At 38.4% G+C, this 22,025-nt stretch overlaps 1 protein-coding gene across 5 annotated transcripts in view; it reads right to left on the bottom strand.

Annotated features, from left to right (window-relative positions):
- Window positions 1-2,874: 2,874 nt before the first annotated feature.
- The window catches only part of grin1a (glutamate receptor, ionotropic, N-methyl D-aspartate 1a), a 33,238-nt gene continuing 14,087 nt past the window's right edge, over window positions 2,875-22,025 (bottom strand). The window contains exons 7-21 of one of the 5 annotated variants that reach the window (XM_067376113.1): window positions 20,132-20,306; window positions 19,735-19,879; window positions 19,385-19,471; window positions 19,122-19,257; window positions 18,169-18,296; window positions 17,900-18,064; window positions 17,596-17,714; window positions 17,045-17,157; window positions 16,804-16,952; window positions 16,567-16,724; window positions 15,965-16,126; window positions 15,600-15,709; window positions 15,123-15,268; window positions 10,203-10,313; window positions 2,875-4,126 (exon numbers count right to left, since the gene is read on the bottom strand). In XM_067376113.1, the coding sequence (XP_067232214.1) occupies window positions 4,058-4,126; window positions 10,203-10,313; window positions 15,123-15,268; window positions 15,600-15,709; window positions 15,965-16,126; window positions 16,567-16,724; window positions 16,804-16,952; window positions 17,045-17,157; window positions 17,596-17,714; window positions 17,900-18,064; window positions 18,169-18,296; window positions 19,122-19,257; window positions 19,385-19,471; window positions 19,735-19,879; window positions 20,132-20,306 (1,973 nt within the window). In that variant the 3' untranslated portion in view covers window positions 2,875-4,057. Of the gene's footprint in view, window positions 4,127-10,202; window positions 10,314-15,122; window positions 15,269-15,599; window positions 15,710-15,916; window positions 16,127-16,566; window positions 16,725-16,803; window positions 16,953-17,044; window positions 17,158-17,595; window positions 17,715-17,899; window positions 18,065-18,168; window positions 18,300-19,112; window positions 19,258-19,384; window positions 19,472-19,734; window positions 19,880-20,131; window positions 20,307-22,025 lie in introns of all 5 variants that reach the window. The other 4 variants (XM_067376109.1, XM_067376111.1, XM_067376110.1 and 1 more) reach the window with 4 other exon arrangements.

Below are 22,025 nucleotides of genomic sequence, written 5' to 3'. Positions count from 1 at the left end.
CATGAAACATTCAAGTTTAAAGATTAACAAGCAGTCAACACAAAGTTTGGAACAAGAACCATTTTATGAACAGTATTTAACTACATTTCAAGCACCACTAGATAAAGATTAACAATTTGAAATAGATGGAGAATATATATATATATATATATATATATATATATATATATATATAGTCACGTCAATAGTGGCATCATTTTCAAGCCTTAGGAAGTCATTTATATAAATACAAAACTAAATATTCAGGAGCTGAGTAACCTGACAGTGTGAATAATTTCCTTCATAAATAACAAATACACAACAATATCACACTGAAAACTGTCATTTCACTTCCTCAAAAACAGCAGCATAACACATAAATGCATCCCAGATGGGTGCACCAAATCTTAAAAAAACAAAAACACCAACAACAAAAAAAAACAAACATTCAAACGTGTAAAATCTCAGTCCCGCTTTTCCAGCTCAGGCGTAGTGTTTTGAAATATTGGGAGAACAGTCTCCCCCTCTTGACACATGTGCCAGACCATAATGCAATAATAATTGAGCAGTAGAAGCAGCATCATGACAACCAAGGCCAAAATGACCAGAAGGGCCACCACAAGTCTCTTTCTGGTGCAAAATGGGTGAGATGACCAGTGGTCACTGTGGGATGCTTCCTCCAGTGAGGGTTTAGGTGTGAAGTGAGTGGACAGCCAGTGTTTAATCCAGGTCCCAGCGGGAGCAACAGGTGAAAATAAGCATGCTTCTCTCTCACCCATCATCATAGAACGAAAAAGCTTCTTGAACACAAAGCAACTGTCACTATCACCTGCTAGTCAGTGTCTGAAAAATAAACATACAGTGATATGGTTAAATTAAGCAGCCTAGTATAGTAACAACAACAACAAACACACAAACACACACTGGTACAACTATCATTATGAGGACATAATGGTTTGTCCCCATAATGTAGGGTTTACCAGGACCACTCACACACACACACACACACACACATCTGCTGAAAGAGGGAGCAGAGCCAACCAAACCATCTAGAATATCATAATAGAGACTTCGGGGTGGACTCTTTGGAACTGAACCAGTTAAGAAGCCACCCAGAACACCCCAGCAACTGCATAGAAACAAACTAAAACATCTCAAACCCCTTAGCAACTACGTAGCAATGCCATGGCAACCCCGTAGAAACGTGAGTTTTCCACAAACCAGCACCATTTGAATTTTCTTTATAAATAAATCGTTACTGATGTAAATCCATAACAAATTACCACGGAATTTGAAGAATCTTTATGTTGTATGTTTAATTTCTTTTTCAGTGAACTTGATTTACGACAGCGACGACAGTTTTATGACAGAAGGATCTTGCAGCATATTTTGGCGCAAACTTAATTAGTTGAGTGAAAGTAAAAAAGAGTAAACACCGCTACAAAAAATTCCACTTTCACTTTTACACTTTTATGATTTACTCAGGAGGAGAAGTACAACGTTTTAGGGCAAAAAAGGGATTGTTTTGGATGGGAGAATCTCCCCACCTGCGTTCAGTCAGTCGAATAGAGAGAGAATGAGCGACTCGTAAAGACCGGGTAAGATGATACGACTCTGTTTACATCGCAAGCGCGCACATTATTGACAATAATGAAACAGTTTGTCGTGTCGCTAGATGGTTAAACAGTTTAAAATCATTTGTACAGAGTGAACATGTTTTAATAATTGATCTATCAAGTAGTTGTGCACAGCAAACTCACCTGTTACAGACGCCAGTGTTTTTCAGAAGAACAGTCTGTCCTCTCTAATGATACCGCCTCTTAAATAGGCTGTCAGGCGTTTTCCTCATACTTTCAAATTCATATTGCGAGGTAAACAAGTCACTTTTTGACCACTACCCCCATAACGCAAACGTCTGACTAATTTATGCATCTCCACCTCTCCACAGGACTATCAGTAGCTAACTATTGAACTTTATGGGAAATGGATAGTCTTTATTTACTGTCGTAGCTACTCTCTGTGTATGTCTTTGTACACTGTAGTTATATATGATAAGTGATTTGGATAAATGCTCAAATCTCAATATAATATTACACACCTTATGCTCACAGAATTGAGAAGACAGTTAGTTGTGGTCTGCAACTGACATGGCACAAATTTATTGGCACACATAAATGTTATTTCTAAATATTGTTGACAAAATGCAAAGATATGTGTTCATTTGTAGAAATATCTAAATGAACTGAAACAGATGTAGCACTTATTTTAGTAAGACTAATGCTCAGGATATGTTTTTTTTTAATGTGTGATGTAATTTTTTATCTTATTGTGGTTGTGTGTCATTTAACAGTGTGACAATTTCTCATAAAAACACCTCCTTATCAACATTTTCTTAAAGTCATATGGCAATCTAGCAGTCCAGGCAACATAAACTGAATTCAATGTTCACATGCCCTGAAATCAGGTATAATACATTTGTTCCTCTTAAGTACAAACCAAATTCATTGACCCAAGCAATGAGAAAAACATACCTGTCAGTATGAAAAGGCTAAAACCTAAAGTAGTATAAGTCAACAGTTAGTAAACAGATGATATCTGCAGTATGCACTAGAAGAATTTGACAGTTTAACTCTGAAATATCAGAAACAAATCTGTCTAAATTGATATATGAAAACTAGAAAAGGAGTGTTTTGTTAAAATCCAACAGCTGACAGTTACATATAACAGATTTCACATTCTCAAATGTGCATTTTCATATCAAGTACGAGTATTACAATCAACATTTGGCAAATTGCATAATTTCCATATGCATATAGCTTCTGACAGATTCACATTAAAGTGCTAGGTAGGTGATCTCTCATACAGGGGAGTTTCCATAGGTCATATAAGTGAACATTTACAGTAATCAGACCTTATTTGTACAGCTTTTGTTGATGTTTCTCAACCCCAGAACTTGGGAACGGGCCAGTTTTGCCATCTAACCAATAGGTGTATACGAAACTGCAGCACCAGTGTCAAAAATAAAGGGGCACACTTGGGGTTTTCTCATGTAAAAGATCTCTGGGATTGTCTATTGGGATGACACACAGAGATGATTTTACATGAGATACCAAGTGCTAGTTGGATGGAAAAACTCGGCCCCTTGATGCACCCTTCAGACTGAAGTTGAGAACGACTGCGTACGAACTTTAAAGAGGAAGAACTGTTCGTATTAGTGGAGTTTGAAGGAGAGTTTGCTTGATGTGCAATTAGCCACATCTTAAATATAAAATTTTAGTTGTATTCTTTTCTGATGTGTGGAGGGGTATACAATATATTTCTGTTGTCCATAATCCTTGAGGGACACATTTGCATGCATATTACATGCAGAGGGATGATAGAATATGAAAGACAATGATATTTGAAACAGCACAGCTTATGTGCTTGATTTGCTGACATTTTGCTTTATAGATTATATAGACAAAGAATAAAAACAGAAAGCAAGTAAAACAATAAAAAATCTAAAGAAGATAAATATGTTTCAAAGTCATATGTATATGATGAATATAATTAATCTTATACCTATTACATCTAGTTAAATTCATTAAATACCGGCCTTAGAATCGGCCTTGAGACATGAAAAGTTTTGCTCTTTGTTCTAAATTATACTGTACAATACTTAAACCACTAAATCAACATAGGAATAATCACTAATACTAATAAGAAATATTTCTACATAATCATAAAGAATTTATACAGAAGTAGTGGATGGAATGGTGGATGGAATGATGATGATAGTGTATACTAAGTTTAGCATCAAACGTGAAGGTGTATGTGTTTATGTGTTTATATGGTCTGTGTGTTGGCAGCGTTCCAGTGCATTGAAGTGTCATGCCATCCCCTTCAGTCCCCCGTCAAGTTCCGACAAGGTCCATTGGCTCTCCATAAAGGTGAAATGGCTCAGTAGTTCTCGTTCGTGATGGATCCATAGTGCAAAACCTAGAGGAGTGGTACTACAATGCTCCTCTCTAGTTCCATCTTGTTTTTCTCTAAAGAATGAACATGTCTTTATGTTAAACTCTCCCCCTCTCTCTCTGCCTCACACCACCGTGCTGACAGACGGGTCTGACAAGTTGAGTTGGCCCGTAATGTCTGTGGGTGGGAATTGCTGTAGAAAGAGAGAGAAGGTAGAAAACACATAGAATAGAGAGCATTAGTGCGATTGTTACTTTTCCTCTTCCCCAAAAGAATGAAATGTCCTTCTTTACCCCCAAGGCAGCACATAGCATGCAAATCAGAAACAAGGACTCAGTCGTTGAATGCTTCAGCTGTCGTCATAATGCATTTAGCTAAATTTTGCCTTTAGGCCAGGACTTGAAAACATTTGTTTTGCAGTTGAACGAACACTTAAATATTCTATTACATCCAAGGAGGTTTATAAAATTTGAAACAGTGGTGTTCTTCTAGCTATCCTGCTGCCTTAGGAGGTTTTTAGAATAATATTCAAAGAAGAGGAAGCAGGTTCTCTGCTGTGAGATGGTTTTTAGGTCACCTAATAACCTTTGTGTGTATTTATATCATCAGTATTGGGTCAAAAGTCAAAATGTATTTGGACACTTGCAATGCACCTAAATATATATGAATGTCATTGCATTACATAGTGAAATATAAACCAAGTGGCATCTGTAAATCAGTGATGCTAACCAGTGACCTTTTCCCAAGCTATTTTTACCATTGCTTTTAACCCACTTGGCTCATTGTGGTTTCTAGTGGATATATAGTATCATTTCCCCTTATGTTCAAACAGGCGCCCTAGCAGAGTAAACACAGTAGTTTATCACTATGGACATTGTCATGGTACAATTTTTGACAACCAGAAAGTGTTCAAATTAGTGCTATCAATCGATTAAAAAAATAACTAATAAAACGCATATTTTTCTGTAATTAATTGCAAATAATCACGATTAAAAAACATTGGAGTTTTAAATATATTGTAATAATTTCACAGTTACTCTCCAAATTAATGTAACAACAACTTAAAGACAGTAAATATTTGTTTAACGGCATTGTTTTATGAATGAAGGCCAGTATCACTGATACTAATACTGGTACTAATGTCTCTATGAAATACATTTTTCAAACAATAATTATAGACATTCAACATTACAGTGTAACTAAAAGATATCAATTTCAACATTAGGCTTTAAAGGGGACCTATTATGCAAAATTCACTTTTGCATGGTGTTTGGCTATAAATGTGTGTTGGCAGTGTGTGTACACAACCACCCTATAGTGATAAAACTCCTTTTTTTAATCCCCATATATCATAAGCAGTGTCTCAGAACAAGCTGTTTCCAGATCCTTCACAGCGAGTTGTACACAGTCCGCCATTGCTGCACTGATGAAAACGTCTCCCAAGAGTTTTAGGTGTTCTGTAGCTGGATTTATTAATCCACATAGCTCTCCCTATTTACTCCCTAAATCTGAGCCGCTGAAGACGAGGTGGATTCATTTTGTTTTCGAAGAAAATGCTCCCACAACTCTACCGAAATTAGTTTATGTCTGTGCGAATCATTTCACACCGGACTGCTTTGTGAACGAATGTCAATACAAAGGGACAATACTAAACAGAGGTTCTGCTAAAAAGTTGTTATTCAAGGATAGATCAGTTCGTGATCCAGCTTACAGTCTCCAGAGTGATACTGGATACGGCAGTAATGAAGGTGAGAGCACTTTATTACTGTTCATCGGAGTTGATTTACGGATATAAAGTTTACCAGTTTATTAAGCACCACCTGAAAAGGCATAAGGTCTTTATATATTTGTTTACTGTTAGTTGTAATGAGTATTTCTGTATAATTCGCTGTGTATGTTGATGATAATGCAAGGGAGAGATAGTTTATGGATAATATTTTAATGCACACTTGAACTGTGTTTTATTAAGCTCTTGCAGTGATTTTCTAGAGTGAAAACGGACACTTCACTACTAAACACTTTTGTGTTAAGTACAATAATTGCATTGAATAAATTACAAAATTTTACAAATTTGTTGAATAAAGTCATTATTTTTGTTTTGTTTTTGTGCACAACAAGTATTCTCATCGCTTCATAACATTAAGGTTGAACCACTGTAGTCACGTTGACTATTTTATCGATGTCTTTTCTACCTTTCTATACCTCAAAAGGTGCAATGACGTTGCTGCCTATGTGTGAATCAGATACCCTCGGATTTCATCGAAAATATCTTAATTTGTGTTCTGAAGATGAACAAGGGTCTTACAGGTTTGGGAGGACATGAGGGTGAGTACTTAATGACAGAAATTCAATTTTTGGGTGAACTAACCCTTTAATGACAGGCATTAGAGCAGCTGGTTTATTAGGCTGTTGTGACCGCCATGACGCAGATCACAACTTTTTGTGTATAATGTGTGTTATTGTTTGTACAAACTCGAAAGAGAACTCAAATACTGGCGCACGTCTTTCGTGTGTGAGTCGTGTGTGTGTCAAACAGTCTTTCGTGTGTGAGTCGTGTGTGTGTCAAACAGACACTACATTCACAGATAGCGTGTTCTCGTTAGTCTTGAGGCCTTTGGATGCCTTAGCATTTGTGTGAATAAGAGCGTGATCATATAATGTAACACTAGCCAAATTAGGACAGAAGAAATGGATGCTGCGTTAATTTGATGTTTATTTGCTTACCCCAAGCGCATCCAAGATGTAGGTGACTTTGTTTCTTCAGTAGAACACAAATGATGATTTTTAACTCCAACCGTTGCCGTCTGTCATTCAAATAATGCTAGTGGATGGGAACTTCTACTATAAGAGTAAATAAAACTTGCATAGACAAGTCCAAATTAAACCCTGCGGCTCGTTACGACACATTGATGTCCTAAGACACGAAACGATCGGTTTGTGCGAGAAACCGAACAGTATTTATATAATTTTTGACCTCTAATACATCAATAATACATCATAGGACATCAATGTGTCGTCACGAGCCGCAGGGTTTAATTTGGACTTGTCTATGCAAGTTTTATTTACTCTTATAGTAGAAGTTCCCATCCACTAGCATTATTTGAATGACAGACGGCAACGGTTGGAGTTAAAAATCATCATTTGTGTTCTACTGAAGAAACAAAGTCACCTACATCTTGGATGCACTGGGGGTAAGCAGATAAACATCAAATTTTCATTTTTGGGTGAACTATCCCTTTAATTCCGTTAAATATTTTTAACACGTTTAAACTGAAAATAAAAATCGCATGCGTTAAAGCGCTAATTTTGACAGCACTAGTTCAAATACTTTTGGTTTTCATTTTGAACAGCTTTAGATCTATTTTATTTATAATTTAAAACCTAGCAAACAAAATATTTGACGTAAAGTTAGTTCAGGTCAGATACCAGGTGCTTTCATATGTTATTTTGTCATCTAATGCAATGACATTAGTAAATTTTTAAATTTGGCTTAAATGTCTAAATAGTTTTTGGGCCACTGTTTATTTGTATCTATAATATTGATTTAATTCTTATTCAGTTGCAGTTCCTGTTTCCTCATCTCAAGCTTAGACGTGTTAGAAGGGCAACAAGCTGGTTTCTCACATGGGCATCTGCAGTTCCGGGTTGACAAAACACTCAATGACATGCAGGTGCCCAGTCAGAAGGCAATTACCACAACAAAACATGTTTTTTACTTTCAATTTTCATTTTTGTAAGCTATAAAATGTCTCTCAGTGAGGCTTGCCATGTTGCAACTGCAAGGACAGTTTTATTAAAGTATTTTGATCTGACAGTATATTTCATTGTTATATTTTTTTATTCTGTTCCTTGCTGTGGCAAACTGTGAAACTGAGGCACAGAGAGCTTTTTTGGTTAAGCTGTAAGTGAAACACTTTTGCAGTCTGTTAATCAAGACTGAATGTGAAATAAATCTAATATGTATATACCTAAGGAATACAATTTCTATATAAAGCAAAATGCATATATTGATGGAAAAGCAGCAGCAAAGATTTTCAGATTTGCTATAAATTTTAAAAATAGCAAAATTGTTCAAAATTGCAAAAAACCAAGGACACATGCAATGTTTGGATGTTTAAGTTCAAAAAATATATATATATATATATAATAAATTATGCATATTAATTATGCATTTAATATTTACCTTACTAATTATAGCATGTGTCCTCTTTTATAGCTTACTGTTTTTATTGCTATGGCATTGCCAATAATTAAGCATATAAGCTCAAAATATGATGCAACAACTCTAAAAGCTAAAGCTTAAGGCAAAAGTTCTCATTGTCAAAATCGTCATCGTCATATTGCAGAATAGATGTATTCAGCAATACTTCTGATGACACCGGGAGGTTTTCTCTTTCTTTCTTTCTCTTTCTTTTTTTCCTTGTTTGGTGTTGCATCAAGAATGCCCTTAGCACGCCTTAGAGAGAATGAGAGAGTTCTTGTTATGTTCACTTAGAAGGCTTGCTGTTGGCACTTCCAAATCAAGCCCACAGTGCCCCCTGGTGAGAGACAGTGAATCAGCAAAAGAGACAAAAAGTGTGTGTATCATCATTACCACAAATAAATGCAACTACTTCTACTAAGGCAACCAAAACAGAGTCTCTACTTCTACGACAGATATATTGCATGCTTGCAGAGGAAGAGAGAGGCTGTGTAGCATGTACATCATGTGGGGGACGTCGACAGTTATATATCCATATACATCCACTTATATAGAAAGAAAGGCGACACTGATATCAAAAAATAAAAGGATGATTAAACACTGTGGATGGTTACTCTGTTTTTTCTCTTTTCACCTGGATTACTGTGCCTTTTCTTCACCGTGCACCACCCCACCCCACTTTCCCCATTCTCTTAAACATTTAAAAGGGAAAAAATATGTAAAATAATTCCTAAACAAAATGTGAGAAAATTGCATTTTAGTGAAAAAGACAAGAAAAAAACAAACAAACAGAAAATTTGTTATGAAATTTGTAGAATTTGTCTGTTTATATTACATTAAATATGAGATTATTGTTTTTAGTATAAATACTAGTTCATAGTATATGGATCCATTTTGTTTAGAACTATATATTAATATTAATTATTATGTAATGATTAATGATATAATAATAACAATTTTGTGGTTGGCACAATATTCCAAATCTTCTAAAGCCACACAATTTTGTGTGAGGATCAGACTGAAATTTAAGCCATTATTCGCTGAAAGTTTTCATAGATCTCAAATTTAATTCAAACTTGGCATGTCACATTATCTTTTCTGTTATTGATATCAAATGACATTAGTTTTGTGACTTATTTATAAGACTTGGAATATAGCAGATAAATGTTTTTTTAAAGCTTGTCAGGCTTTGGTCAAATGGAGAAAAGCAACTTGGACATTCCACTAAACATCTCCCTTTTGTGTTTCCATGGCAGAAAGAAAATCAGACAGATTTGGTACAACATGAGGGTGAGTAAATGGTGACAAGATCTTCATTTAAATTGTCATTCCTTGAAATAAACTTTGTTAGGACCTTAAACAAAACAGTTGTGCAAAAGAAAATCATTGATAATTGATGATTCCAAAGTCTGAAAGGGAAGTTGTTCTGTTAAAAAAAAAAAAAAGTTAGTCCGCATGGTATCGGTTGCTCTGATCAAACACCACAACACCAAAGCATGCCGTCGGGGAAACAAACATCGCAGGATTTGACTGTTCATAATATCAATCACGTCAGGCAGGTTTGCGGACGAGAAACACAAATACGCACAACATCCCACCAAAAAGAGGCACACACATCCACCCGCACTAACACACACGCTCCACATTGAGAGGTTGCAATAGGGAGAGAAGCAGCCCAGAAACATCAGGCGTTGTGCAGCGCCCCCTCCTCTTGGAACAGCTCTTAGGTTAGAACCTTTTTCCTGATTCTGACATCATTGGGGTCCTAAAACCTTTCAGCTTAACTCTTAAGGATGGCTATGCTCTTAAGTCCTAACTGACAGATGAGGTCTGGATGGTGACTCGATGACTGACTGACAGACACGTGGCCGTGGCCAAGATGCCAGGAATGGAGGAATAACCAGAGAGAAGTGCGGCTCTCTTGGTTTCAGACATGACATGTCATTTAAGACAGAAGAAAGTAGATACAGAGAGAGGAGCGGAAGAATAGGACGAGAGAAAGACAGACGCAGAAAGAGGAAGAGAGACCGGTCGAGTAAAAAGAGATGCCATTCCTTAACCTCCTTACCGTGTCTTTGGAGGACCTACGTCTCTTGATGCTGGAGGCCAGGGTGGTACTGATGGACCTAAAAGAGGGTTTCTTTTTTGGGTCGCTGTCTGCTCTACCACTTTTCCTATCCTAAAATAAATATACGTAGAACAATTATTCATGTTCTTTGGCTGGTTTTCAACTGCCAAAACCACATCCCCTCATTCCCCATAGATAATCTATCTTAAACCCAACAATCTATAAATATGAATGGAAGTCATAAAGAGACTAAGAATTGGTAGAATGCAAGAGATTTGGTTGCAAAGAGTGGCAGGACTTTTGCATTCTCAAATGATCTTCCTTGGCATCTGTTTCATAAATACTTGCTGTCAACACTTTATGGTTTTAGGCACAGAAGAAGATTAGGATCTTTTTGCCCCCTTCCCTCCCACCGTCCAACAAAGGTGCCCCACACGGCTACTCTCTGACCTCTACAAATGGTACGAAGGTATAGCACAAGACTGGGTGTGTTTGTGTAAGAAAAGGTCGAATTAAGGTATTCTTACATCCTGAGTCTCTACAGAGGAAGAGGGCTGCATTGGGGAGGAAAAAAGAAAAATAAATAAATATTTATCCACTTGCTTTAAAGATCATATGACTTAAAGATCCATAAGCAAAAGCAGAAAACAGCAAAATGAGCTTGCTGAGGAAATAATGACATCAAAGCCAAGCATTCTGTAATATCACAAAACAAAACACTCTTATAGGGAAGTAGAGCAACCAATAAAAGCACAGGATATGAAATAATACTGATCAATACATGAATACTTATAAGAACCCTCTTTGAGCGTTATACTTTTTGTAGGGTATAACGGAAATTCCCACCACGCATAGGGGACGTACTGTATCAGGGTATTGGAGAGTTGGGTTAAGCGTGGTGTGAATTTCATTTAGACTCATGCAGAGGGCAGTAGGAGCAAGGGTGTGGACAAAGAAAGCAAAATGTGGACAAGCATACAGTTGACTTTGGCTGATGGAAGACTCTCAGGATCATCTTCACATTTGTTTTGTTCAGAATATCATTTGACCCCTGCTACCAATTAAAAATCTCCCACTTTGGGACTTACCACAATGTTTTTGCAGTCTAAGAACAACTTGTTAAACACACTATTGTGTTTCCTGCATCAATTTTATGCTTTTCACAAAAAAAAAGAAGCAATAAGCCCTGTTTGGCTGTCGTCAGAGCACTGTCTGTGCATTAGCATGCTGGACCCACGTAGACCACCGGAACAGTGAGACACATAACTGGCTGCAAGCCTCGACATAGTATCTCATTCACGCTTCATTTAGTTTCATCCTTTTTTCAATGTTCCCCTTTTGTTTTCTCATTTTCCTGAAGGCAGTGCACTTCTGAATGGGCTCTGCTCCAAGAGACAACCATTAACCATTGAAATGTGGGCTGCATGTTTTTGACATTTCTGCACTTTTAAGATAACATTAGAACAGCCCATTGGACAAAACTGCAAATTGGGCAGGTTATTCAGAAGTGCAGTGTGTGCGTGTTACACGCAGTTCCATGTATGAAGGTGCAGTACACAGAAGTGCAAATGGGGTATTTGAATATGAACATTCATACTGGAGTATACAAACAAAACATTTATAACATTTATACACGCAAGCTCACAAAGATATCACTATCAAAAGATTGTGTAAGTTCCTATGCAGAAAGGAAGAGCTGACAAAAACCGTTCTGATAAGCCTCCGTGAATGATCCATACAAACTAACATTAGTGATAACTTAAAGTCCGGAACACACCAAGCCGACGCCGATGAACTAGTGGCGACGAAAGCAGACTGCGGGGTTAGCTCACGTCAGCAGCATCTAGGTCCAAAGCTGCCCTGATACACCAAACCGACGCTTAACACCCGACGGCCAAGTAGCACGTCTGTTCTGTGCCTGCGTAAGAAGAAATGCATTTCCTTACCAGCAGGTGGCAGTAGCTGAACAGCCAATCAGAATGTTTAAATGGCATAACTGACCGACGGCGATTCAACTTAGTCGGCCGACGAACCAAAACTGCGACCGTTGGCTTGGTGTGTAAAGGCTTAACATTTAACCTGGCATAGATCTTCTACACTTCAAATTAAATGTTTTTTGTTGTTGTTGTTGTTGTTTTTTTGTCCTCCATATTTTGTTTGCTTGACCTTTCTGCATAAGACCCTACATGCATATACATACAGAGACAATTATACAGTGGTGGTCAGAATTATTGCCACCCTTGGTAAATATGATCAAAGATGACTGTAAAAATAAATCTGCATTGTTTTCAAATCTGCATTGGAGCCATCCTCCTTTTGATCTTTAATTTATAAAAGTGGGGGGAAAATCACATTATGAAATAAATGTTTTTCTCCAAAACACGTTGGCCACAATTATTGGCACCCCTAGAATTTTTTTAAGAGTAAAATATATCTGAAGTATATTCCCATTCATATTTACATTTTTTTTGGCACACCAGGGTGTTCATGTACATGAAATTGTCCAGCCATTGTACAGACTTCCTGTTACACAGGAGTATAAACATGAGGAAACACAAAGGCCAAATTCCCGTTATCATTCATCACAATGAGTAAAACCAAAGAATATAGTTCTGATGTGCAGCAAAAGATTGCTGAGCTTCACAAAATAGAAAGTGGCTGTAAGAAAATAGTTAAAGGATTGAAAATCCCCATTTCCACTATCACGGCAATAATTAAGAAGTTCCAATCAACAAAAGATGTTACAAATCTGCCTGGAAGGGGATGTGTGTCTAAATCGTCCTAATGCACGGTGAGGAGGAAAGTTTGAGTGGACAAAGACTCTTCAAGGATCGCAGCTGGAGAGCCTAAAAAAATATTAAACAGCACCTACATCCCCCAAGTTGTTAGGGAGGGTTTCAAGAAAAATCCTCTGCTCTCATCCAGAGACAATCTCCAGCATATTCAGTTGTCAGACAAGACTGGAATTTCAAACGGGACCAGCTTCTATGGTCAGATGAAACTAAAAAAGAGCTTTTTGGCAGCAAACCCACCAGATGGGTTTGGTGCACACATGGATAAAAAGTACCCTATGTCCACGGTCAAATATACTGCTGGATCTTTAAAATGCCTATTTTTCTGCTGGAGGTGCTGGACATCTTGTTTAGATACAGGGTATCATGGATTCTATCTAATACCAACAGATAAAAAATCAAAACTTGACCGCTTCTGCTAGATATCCAATAATGAGCTGTAGTTGGATCTTCTATCAGGACAGTGATCCAAAACAAACATCAAATCCAACACAAAAATGGGTCACTGAACACAAAATGAAGCTTCTGCCATGGCCGTCCCAGTCCCCTGACCTGAACCCTAAAGAAAATGAGTGGAGAGAACTGAAGAGAAGAAGCACCAACATGGAGCTGGAATCTGAAGGATCTGGAGAGATTCTGTATGAAGGAATGGTCTCTGATCTCTTGTCAGGTGATCTCCAAACTCATCAGGCATTATAGGAGAAGACTCAGAGCTGTTATCATGGCAAAAGAAGGTTGCAAAAAGTATTGAATAAAAGGGTGCCAATAATTGTGGCCAATGTGTTTTGGATAAAAACATTTACTTCATAATGTGATTTCCCCCCCACTTTCAATTCTTTTCCTTCAATGAAAGGTTAGATTTTTGCTAATTTTATGAATTAAAGATCAAAAAGATAAACGATGCAGATTTATTTTTACAGTCATCTTTGATCATATTTACCAAGGGTGCCAATAATTCTGACCACCACTGTACATGTGAGGCAGATGACAGACATTGACAGTAAATTGACCTGGTCACAAAGACAAGCGACTGTGATCTTACCTTTCACTGCCACTGCTGTTTATTCTATTGCAGCAGTTCTGACATTTTGTCATTGTGAATAAAGAAGCAGCTTGAGGCTTTCACAGCCTCACTATACTTCTACCCAGCCCCACCCCATTGGCCTACCCCTCACCAAATATCACAGTCCCACTGGGAAGACCTCCCAGGACTTCCCACTAGAAGACATTGGCCTCAAAGGACACACAGATGAGCAAGAGTTTGTAGCAGACATTTCGATTGGACTGTTTTAGATAGCATGGAATTGTGCTGGACAAGGCTTTTGAAATATTTGCTTTTATAATATGTTTTATGTCATATTATAACTCTTGCACTTTTTAATGGTATAGGCTGGAACATCTATTGCTAATGATGACAATTAGTGCTCTGTCCTGTTTTCTAAATGGCTTTCTGTTCTCTTTATCATGGCTTGATGACATATGCTAATAGTATACCAAATCAACATTAACTTTTTAATATTGTAAACATTAATTTGGCAGCCTACATTATCTTCAAGGATTTTTATTTAAACTAACCATAATACGCTAAGTGGTTTGAAGCATTTAAGTGGTTCATGCCATGAAAGCAGCTTTATATTTTGATGAACTGAGCATATCAGCAATTTTTATATATACTAATTCGCATAGCAAGGATGACGTGGCAACAAGATGGATCAGCTTGTTTTACATACTAAAGATGGAGTCCCAGCCGCACCCACAGCTTGACTCCCTGAGCTCTCCTTATTGTCCTGTTGGTACAGATAAGAAGAAGGCGGCTGATTGAACCAAAGCAGCCTACACAACCTAGACCAGCCCAGAAATTGGGAAAGAGGCTGTTTTTCTTTGTTGGCCCTTTTAGAAGCACGCAATGTAAGTTGGTCCACCTTTGGTCACCACACCAAACAGTGCAACCATGGATCTGTTTAACAGTGCAACCAAGGATCTGTTTTTAGCAAAGTTATGTATGAAACATTTTTGAACTAAAGCCCTTGTACAAAAAGTAGTTCTTATGTAAAAGTCTGTTGGGAGGTCATTCCCTCATGTTCACCCTTCTTTTTACCTCTTGTTGTGTAGGAGAGAGCTGCCTTACCTGTAGGTTCTTCCTCCAAACATTGACGGCCGCAAAGGCTAGCTGCATCTGCTTCCTGCGGGCGTCTTTATGGCGCTTATATGCAATTTCGATGAAGATGAGGAAGATGCCTGCTGCAATGCCTCCAGCAACTAGCATGAAGACACCTGTGAATGAGAGGGATGAAGGAGACTGTCAGACAATTAATGGAGACACAGTACTCTTTGAATCAACCCATTGAGGAGCTGGAGGGGGTGGAGCCTCTGTGTGATGGAATCCTACATGTATTGCCCTTATATTTAGGGCCTGCTGCTGAAAACCATGCAAAATGTATGGATGTTAAAGGTTAATGAGTTTGTTACAAATGTGAACACTAACACAGGTGAGCATAAAATAACAACTAAAAGCATTGGACAAAAAAAGTCGCCAATACTTTACCTACTGTACCTTTTTTGTCCAATCTCTTTTAGGTTTCTCTGTACCTGAAATGGACCATACCTGCCATATTCTCAAAGGTGAGTGTGGCTGGGGCATTGCTCCTTGAGTCACACTCCTGGTATCTCACCCAGGTTTTATCTAGGTCCTCCATGAAGCCATTCTCATGGGAACTGCAAGGGGTGGTGGAGAGCAGGAAGAGAAGTTCAAAAGTTAATAAGTTGCTGTTGGCAGAAAGTACCGATAAATCCCACAAAGTCACCACAACCACTAGCACATACACACATAAACCTATATGTTCAAGCACACAGACAACAGAGCAGGGATGGAAAAGGGGAAATACACAGAGTAAGTGTCCAATGATGATATTTTATACATACATAAAACTATACAGAAGCATACAATATGCTGCTTCGGCTGGGACAGACCTGAGAATAGCCAGGGACACATTCTGTTTCCAGGGGCTGTCCTTGCGCATGCCTATGCCAAAGCCCGAACGGAAAAACAGCTCTCCCGTGGTCACCAGGTCGCACTTCTGCGAGGCTTCAAACTCCAGCACCGCAGAGTCCCAGATGAAAGCATGCAGCTTGCTGTGGGGGCAGGGGGAAGGGAGGAGGACGGGAAGGGTGGGGGGTTACGGTGCAACAGTACAGTGAGAAACAACACACCCACCCCACCCACCCCTCTTGTGCGACTTGTGTTACCAGGAAACTAGACTGCCACCTCATAGGCAAATGAAATCCAATGCCGGACGAGTGGAGCTTTGTCCCCCATTGGATTCCCTCAATGACGTATTTGCTGAAAACCTGAAAAAGGTGTTCTTTAACTCATTATTAATATAAGTTATGTGTGGCATATAGCTGGGCCTCTCCTGAGCAGGGATATGGGCCAGGGTCACAGGTTAGTGCAGCAAGTTCTGGCACTGATTTATATACCTGAGACCTACAGGCCCAGGACCCTTAAGACTGATTGTGACTGATTGACTGACCCTGAGGCCAGACCTGCTGGTGTCTACCCAGCAGGGACTCACTTGTCCCGAACAGCCTGGATGGCTTCAGCGGCGCTCTCGTAGTTGTGCTTCTCCATGTGGCGGTACATGGTGCTCAGCTCAACTTGTCGCCGGAAGTAAATATCCACCGAACTCTGCTTCACTGTGGCATAGATGAACTTGTCTGATGGGTTCCTCAGCTGGAAAAAAAAATCCAAACTTACTGTATACATCTTAGAAAACTTTACTTGGGTACTTCAAGTGCTTAGAGAATCATACCCTTGGGTCATTGATGCCGGTGATGCGCTCCTCAGGCCGGTCCAACACCAGGAAGGCAGCCAGGTTGGCAGTATAAGATGCTACTATAATCATAGCGAAGCCAGCCCACACCATTCCTAAGATTCTCGCTGAAAAACTACGTGGGGCACCTGGACAACATGTAAGTAGTCAAACATATGTCAAATAAAACTGACTTGTTTAATTTAACATGATCAGAAGCAAAGTTTGACTTTCATAACACCTTCTCCGATTCCAGAGTTCAACAAAACGCCCCAGGAAAACCACATAGCTGAAGATAAGGTGAGGGCATCCTCTTCTTCTTCTTCGCTGTTTACTTTAAACCTTCCAAATGGGCTGGGAAAAACAGGTGAAACAGTGAACATGATCAAATAGAGAATAGGGAAAGAACCCATAAGTAGTCTTGAAATATATTCTCCAGTATCCCAAAGAGAACCAATTTTTCAAGTCAAATAGCACTTGCCAGTACCATAGAGAGAATTATAAAAGCAAAGAGAAAGAGAGCAGACAGGAAATGACAAGAGAGGGAAAAGAGAACAGGCTCACAGAGTGCAGCCACCCAACCTCCCCCACCTCCATGGCGAAACACTGACACTAAAACATGTTCAGCACTCTCATGTACTGTGGAGACATCCTGAAACAAAGGTTCTACATGATTCCAATGAGTGAAACAAACTACCTAAAAAGACAGAACAAACAACACACACACACACAGCACCCTGTGGGCACACATGGAACAGCTAGCAAAACTCTCAACCCAATGTCTTGTTGTACCTGAACCGGTCTAGTAGGTAAAGCATCACCGCCACCACATGTACCGACAGACCCACCAGTAGCCACAGTGTACTCTGAAATGGCTGCATGAACGAGTCCAGTGTACTACGAGGAATTTCCTGAAAAACACATTGCACGACCACTTATATACATTTAGCACATTCTACTCACTCAATATCTGCTCTGGTAGGTACCAGCAATACTGTAACAAGACTAGCAAGTGGTGACTGGCAATGCTGCAGTTTTCAACAAGTTAAACTGATGATCTGTAAAGTACAGATAGAATGTGGTAGTGAAATTGTACCTTTTTCACAAGGATAGTCAGTCCCTGGTATTTAAAAGGCTTGGAGAATTCTATGTACTGGGCTCGTTCATTGTTGATCGTCAAGGGAGCAACGATCATATCAGCAAGGCCACCCAGGAGCTCACCCATCATGCCGTTCCACTCCTTCTTGTTACTGTTATTTACCTATATCACCAAATGATAAATAGAAAGCAATATTACTGGTTCTATGAATTTTTCATATGATAATCAGGTTGCTTATACTTCACAAAATAGGAAAGTATACTTACTCTTTCCTGTGTTCCAAATTTCCCATCTGCCACCAGGTGTACTTCATAGGTGAAGTTCATGGTCATTGCCAGTTTGATCAGAAGGTCGACACAAAATCCGTAGCAACATTGGGGAACAATTGGGCGTCCTGTAACCAAACCAGAAAAAGTGAAATTTCATTCCATCTGAAAAAGTTCTATGAGGAAAATCTCTATTTTGAAAGCCCACCATTCTTACTCCACTCACCCCAATGCTAAAATCATTCATTTATTCAGAGATTGTCTTTCTCTTTTAGATGGCAGTGCTCTCAACTGTAAGACAGCATTGAGGTCTGATCAATTCCATTTCCAAGTACAGCTTTCGCTCTGCTACTCAGCCAGTCATAGATTTTTTGCAACGATAACTTAATAAAATATTAACAAGCTTTGCAAATTAATTTGCTCCAGTTTCTATGGTACTGGCTGAATTAAAGTGAAGTAGCCGCAACTCTTGTGGTTAGAATGGATATATTTCCGCATAAATTATGATCTCAGAATGACTCAATAGCCAAATGGGAGCATTAGCATCTAAAAGAAGAACAATCCTTCCATATTGACTTTCACACTTTACCTGTAGCTTATAATGGCTGCAACACAAGGCATACCCACAGCTGTCACTATACACAAAGCAGAATGCTACGATGGAAGCCCAAGCAACACACACACACACACACACACACACACATAGTTTGGAAACATCCAGCACATGCACACACATTTTGCATCAAGCATATATAGTCAGTCACACACTTACCATGTAAAACACACACAGAATCGGATTTAAAACATACTTTCACACAAACACGCATGAGTCATGTCACACTTGTTACATTCATACATATATAAATACCTGCTGCATATATATGTATGTATGTATCTCCAGATGGCAGATGTAGAAAAGCACAGTGACATTATAAACGTCCCTGATGGGTTACCTGGGATGGTCTCATTTGGTCCAGTGCAGATCACCTTTTTAATTAAGACTCCGTTAGGTGTGTACTCTTCCTTGCAGGTCCCTTCCAGCGTTGTTGGCTTCACATACACAAAGGGTTCCTGATGAATGGTCACTATCTGTAAAAGATAGATGCGATTTTGTTGAGTTTACCTATATGAAACCTATATCAAGCATTCAGGTAATTTCCTGATTCATGGCCCTAAATTTTTAGCAAGTTTTGGATAAACAAAGTGAACTCTGTACCTTTAATCGAGTAGACATCTGGAATCCTCTCGGTCTCTCTGTTTCACCTCCAGGCCAAATAATCTTCCTCTGTTTATTCATCACCACCTAATAAAGATAGTTGTAGCAGATAATTAACAGGCTTATAGTCATAATCATAAACTTTGTTCAATCCTTTAATCTGAAATAATTTGCCTGTATAGATTCCAAAAATGCCATTACAGAGTTGGCTCTGAATACAGTTTAGGAAATACTTAGTGTTGGCTTGAAACCTAAAATTTATGTTTGTATGTCTCACAGGAACTAATGCAAGATTGAAGACCCATGTTATGGAATTATAAATTAAACACTGTTAAAGAAAAGACTTGTACTTGTGTTCCATTGTAAATGCCGACTTGAATCAGTCTGCTCTTCTGGTAGTTGAGAATGCTGTAATGAGCGTATTTTCTGTCACCGTCATCATTGAACTCAACGCGTCCTGTTAGGCCCTCAGGGTACTTAGAAGACATCAATACCCTGTGGAGTGCAGCCAGTAATGACCCGTGAGTAACTTTTTTGTATATGGATGTGATGCATGAAAAATTGCATAGATATCATGTGTTGTGACAGCGCATTAGATCACATTGAACATCTGTCTGTGGTTGTCAAAACCCATCAAAGAATGAGGCAGATGCCCCCTCAAGCTGGACGTTGAGGAAAAATAAAAACAAATCATACAAAATCAAATTAAACAGGTCAGCTGCATGCATGATCTTTAGTAGTACTAACCTTTTAAAGAGTGGCCCTGTCTTCCAGATGTTGGTATTTCCCACGCAGCCCCTTGGAGGTTCTGTGATGTTCTCTTTCTCAAAGAGCTCTTGGATGGACTGGGCTACGACTGCAACGGCATCGCTGATGTGTGCTGACTCATTCTTGCCGTTGATGAGCTGGAGGCCAATCAGCCCTATGTGTTGACGTCAAAAATTAAGCAGTGAGCTGTTCATCCCTGACATTTAGGAGCCCTTTCCAACGCAAAAAACCCATAGGGTCGCCCTTTGAGCCAGCATGGGTAAATGACTCTCAAATCAATGTCAAATCATGTTTTGTCAACTCTTTTTTACTGGTAGATTTAGCCAATTAGAGTCAGCATGTAAAATTAATGGTTTTTGGTTCTTCACAGGTACATTACTCTTGGGCGACATTTTGCCCAAAATGCAAGCTTTGACCCTTGAGGTTGGATTTGAAATGAACACACTAGCGCCACCTACTCCCAAACTGTGGTAAGTCCGACTGGTGAGATGCTAACACACACTGATTGATGAAATATATCAGAATTAAGGTATACTTCATACATAAATCCAACTTCAGCTGAGTTTTTGTTGTTGGAGCAGGGTTTGATAGATCCAGTTCTGTAAGAAATCTCCAAACGTTTACTGTGAAAACTCCACAAGTGTTTAACATAGACAAGAAAAACACTGTCAGGGTAAAAGGTAGTGTATTGGGAGCAACAACGACAATAGTGTAAACTGGTGCTCTTCGTGTGGCGGTCAAAAATGACTGAATTATAAAAAAAAAAAAAAAATGAAATTAATGTACTATATTTAGTTCCATTATGTTTTATTAATATTTTTTATTTTTTAGGGGATTTTATGGTACTAAATTATATTTATGCTATAGTTATAATCCATTGATTCACTTTTTGAGCAAAGACCTGAAATGAAATAAATCTTGAATACTTTGGAGCACACACCTTGGTCTTTTTTTTCACAAAGTTTGGTCTTTTTATAAAGACGACACTTGGCAGTTTATTGCTGAAGTGAAAAAAGTTTTAAAAATTGAATTTAAAAAAAAGTTAGAATTTTACATTTATTGTTATGAAAAATGCGCAAAAATATTATTTTTGAATTTTATATGAACTATATATTTTCCAAAACACTTTTTACTCTAAAACGGTGAGAAAATCAAAGGCATAAATCTAAACAAGTTGTGGTTTTCAGTAAGAATTTGTATGGGTGCAGTACCAATAGTTTCCACTAGATGAATTTAGTTTCCCATTCATTTACAATGCGGTCAATTTTTTTCAGGACCATTTAACCTTTTAGAATCATGTCCGTGATTTTGTGTGTGTGTGTTCACATAGCTACTGCCAAAACCTTTACAAAGTTTCGTCTCATTCCAATGAAGTAAAAAAAAAATAAAAAATTGACCGAAGAGCACCAGAGGGTTAAAGAAACATGACTTGTGCAGTGCCTGGGACATAAAAGGCCATTTATAGCTTACCAATACCAGAAACACGTCAAAGGGAGGGTTGAAAAAACACCCTTTTTAAATTCACGAAAGCCAGACTATTAATATAATAAACATGATATGATAAAACCACACTCTATGAATTAACACACACATTTTCAGCAAAAATCTACTTCATGACAGTAACATCTTTATGGGAACTTCTTCATTAAACCTCTAGAGGTCAACATTGAATTCACAATTATAATTAATCTTGCCAGTGAACCAGAGAAAGCAACTGTTATGGTGTAATCTAAAGTGACTCGTTTAAAACCTTTAAACACATCAAGTGCTTAAATGTTTAAACGGCTAATTTATATACAAACACACATACACACACTGACATCCACAACTTGCTTCATCAATAAAACCTCTCTAGTCAAAGTTAACAGAACAA

This window comes from Chanodichthys erythropterus, chromosome 22 (assembly GCF_024489055.1).
Source record: "Chanodichthys erythropterus isolate Z2021 chromosome 22, ASM2448905v1, whole genome shotgun sequence".
In the NCBI taxonomy this organism is placed as follows: domain Eukaryota; kingdom Metazoa; phylum Chordata; class Actinopteri; order Cypriniformes; family Xenocyprididae; genus Chanodichthys; species Chanodichthys erythropterus.
The sequence above is the reverse complement of the archived record's forward strand: the minus strand, read 5'-3'. Positions and strand labels throughout refer to the sequence as shown.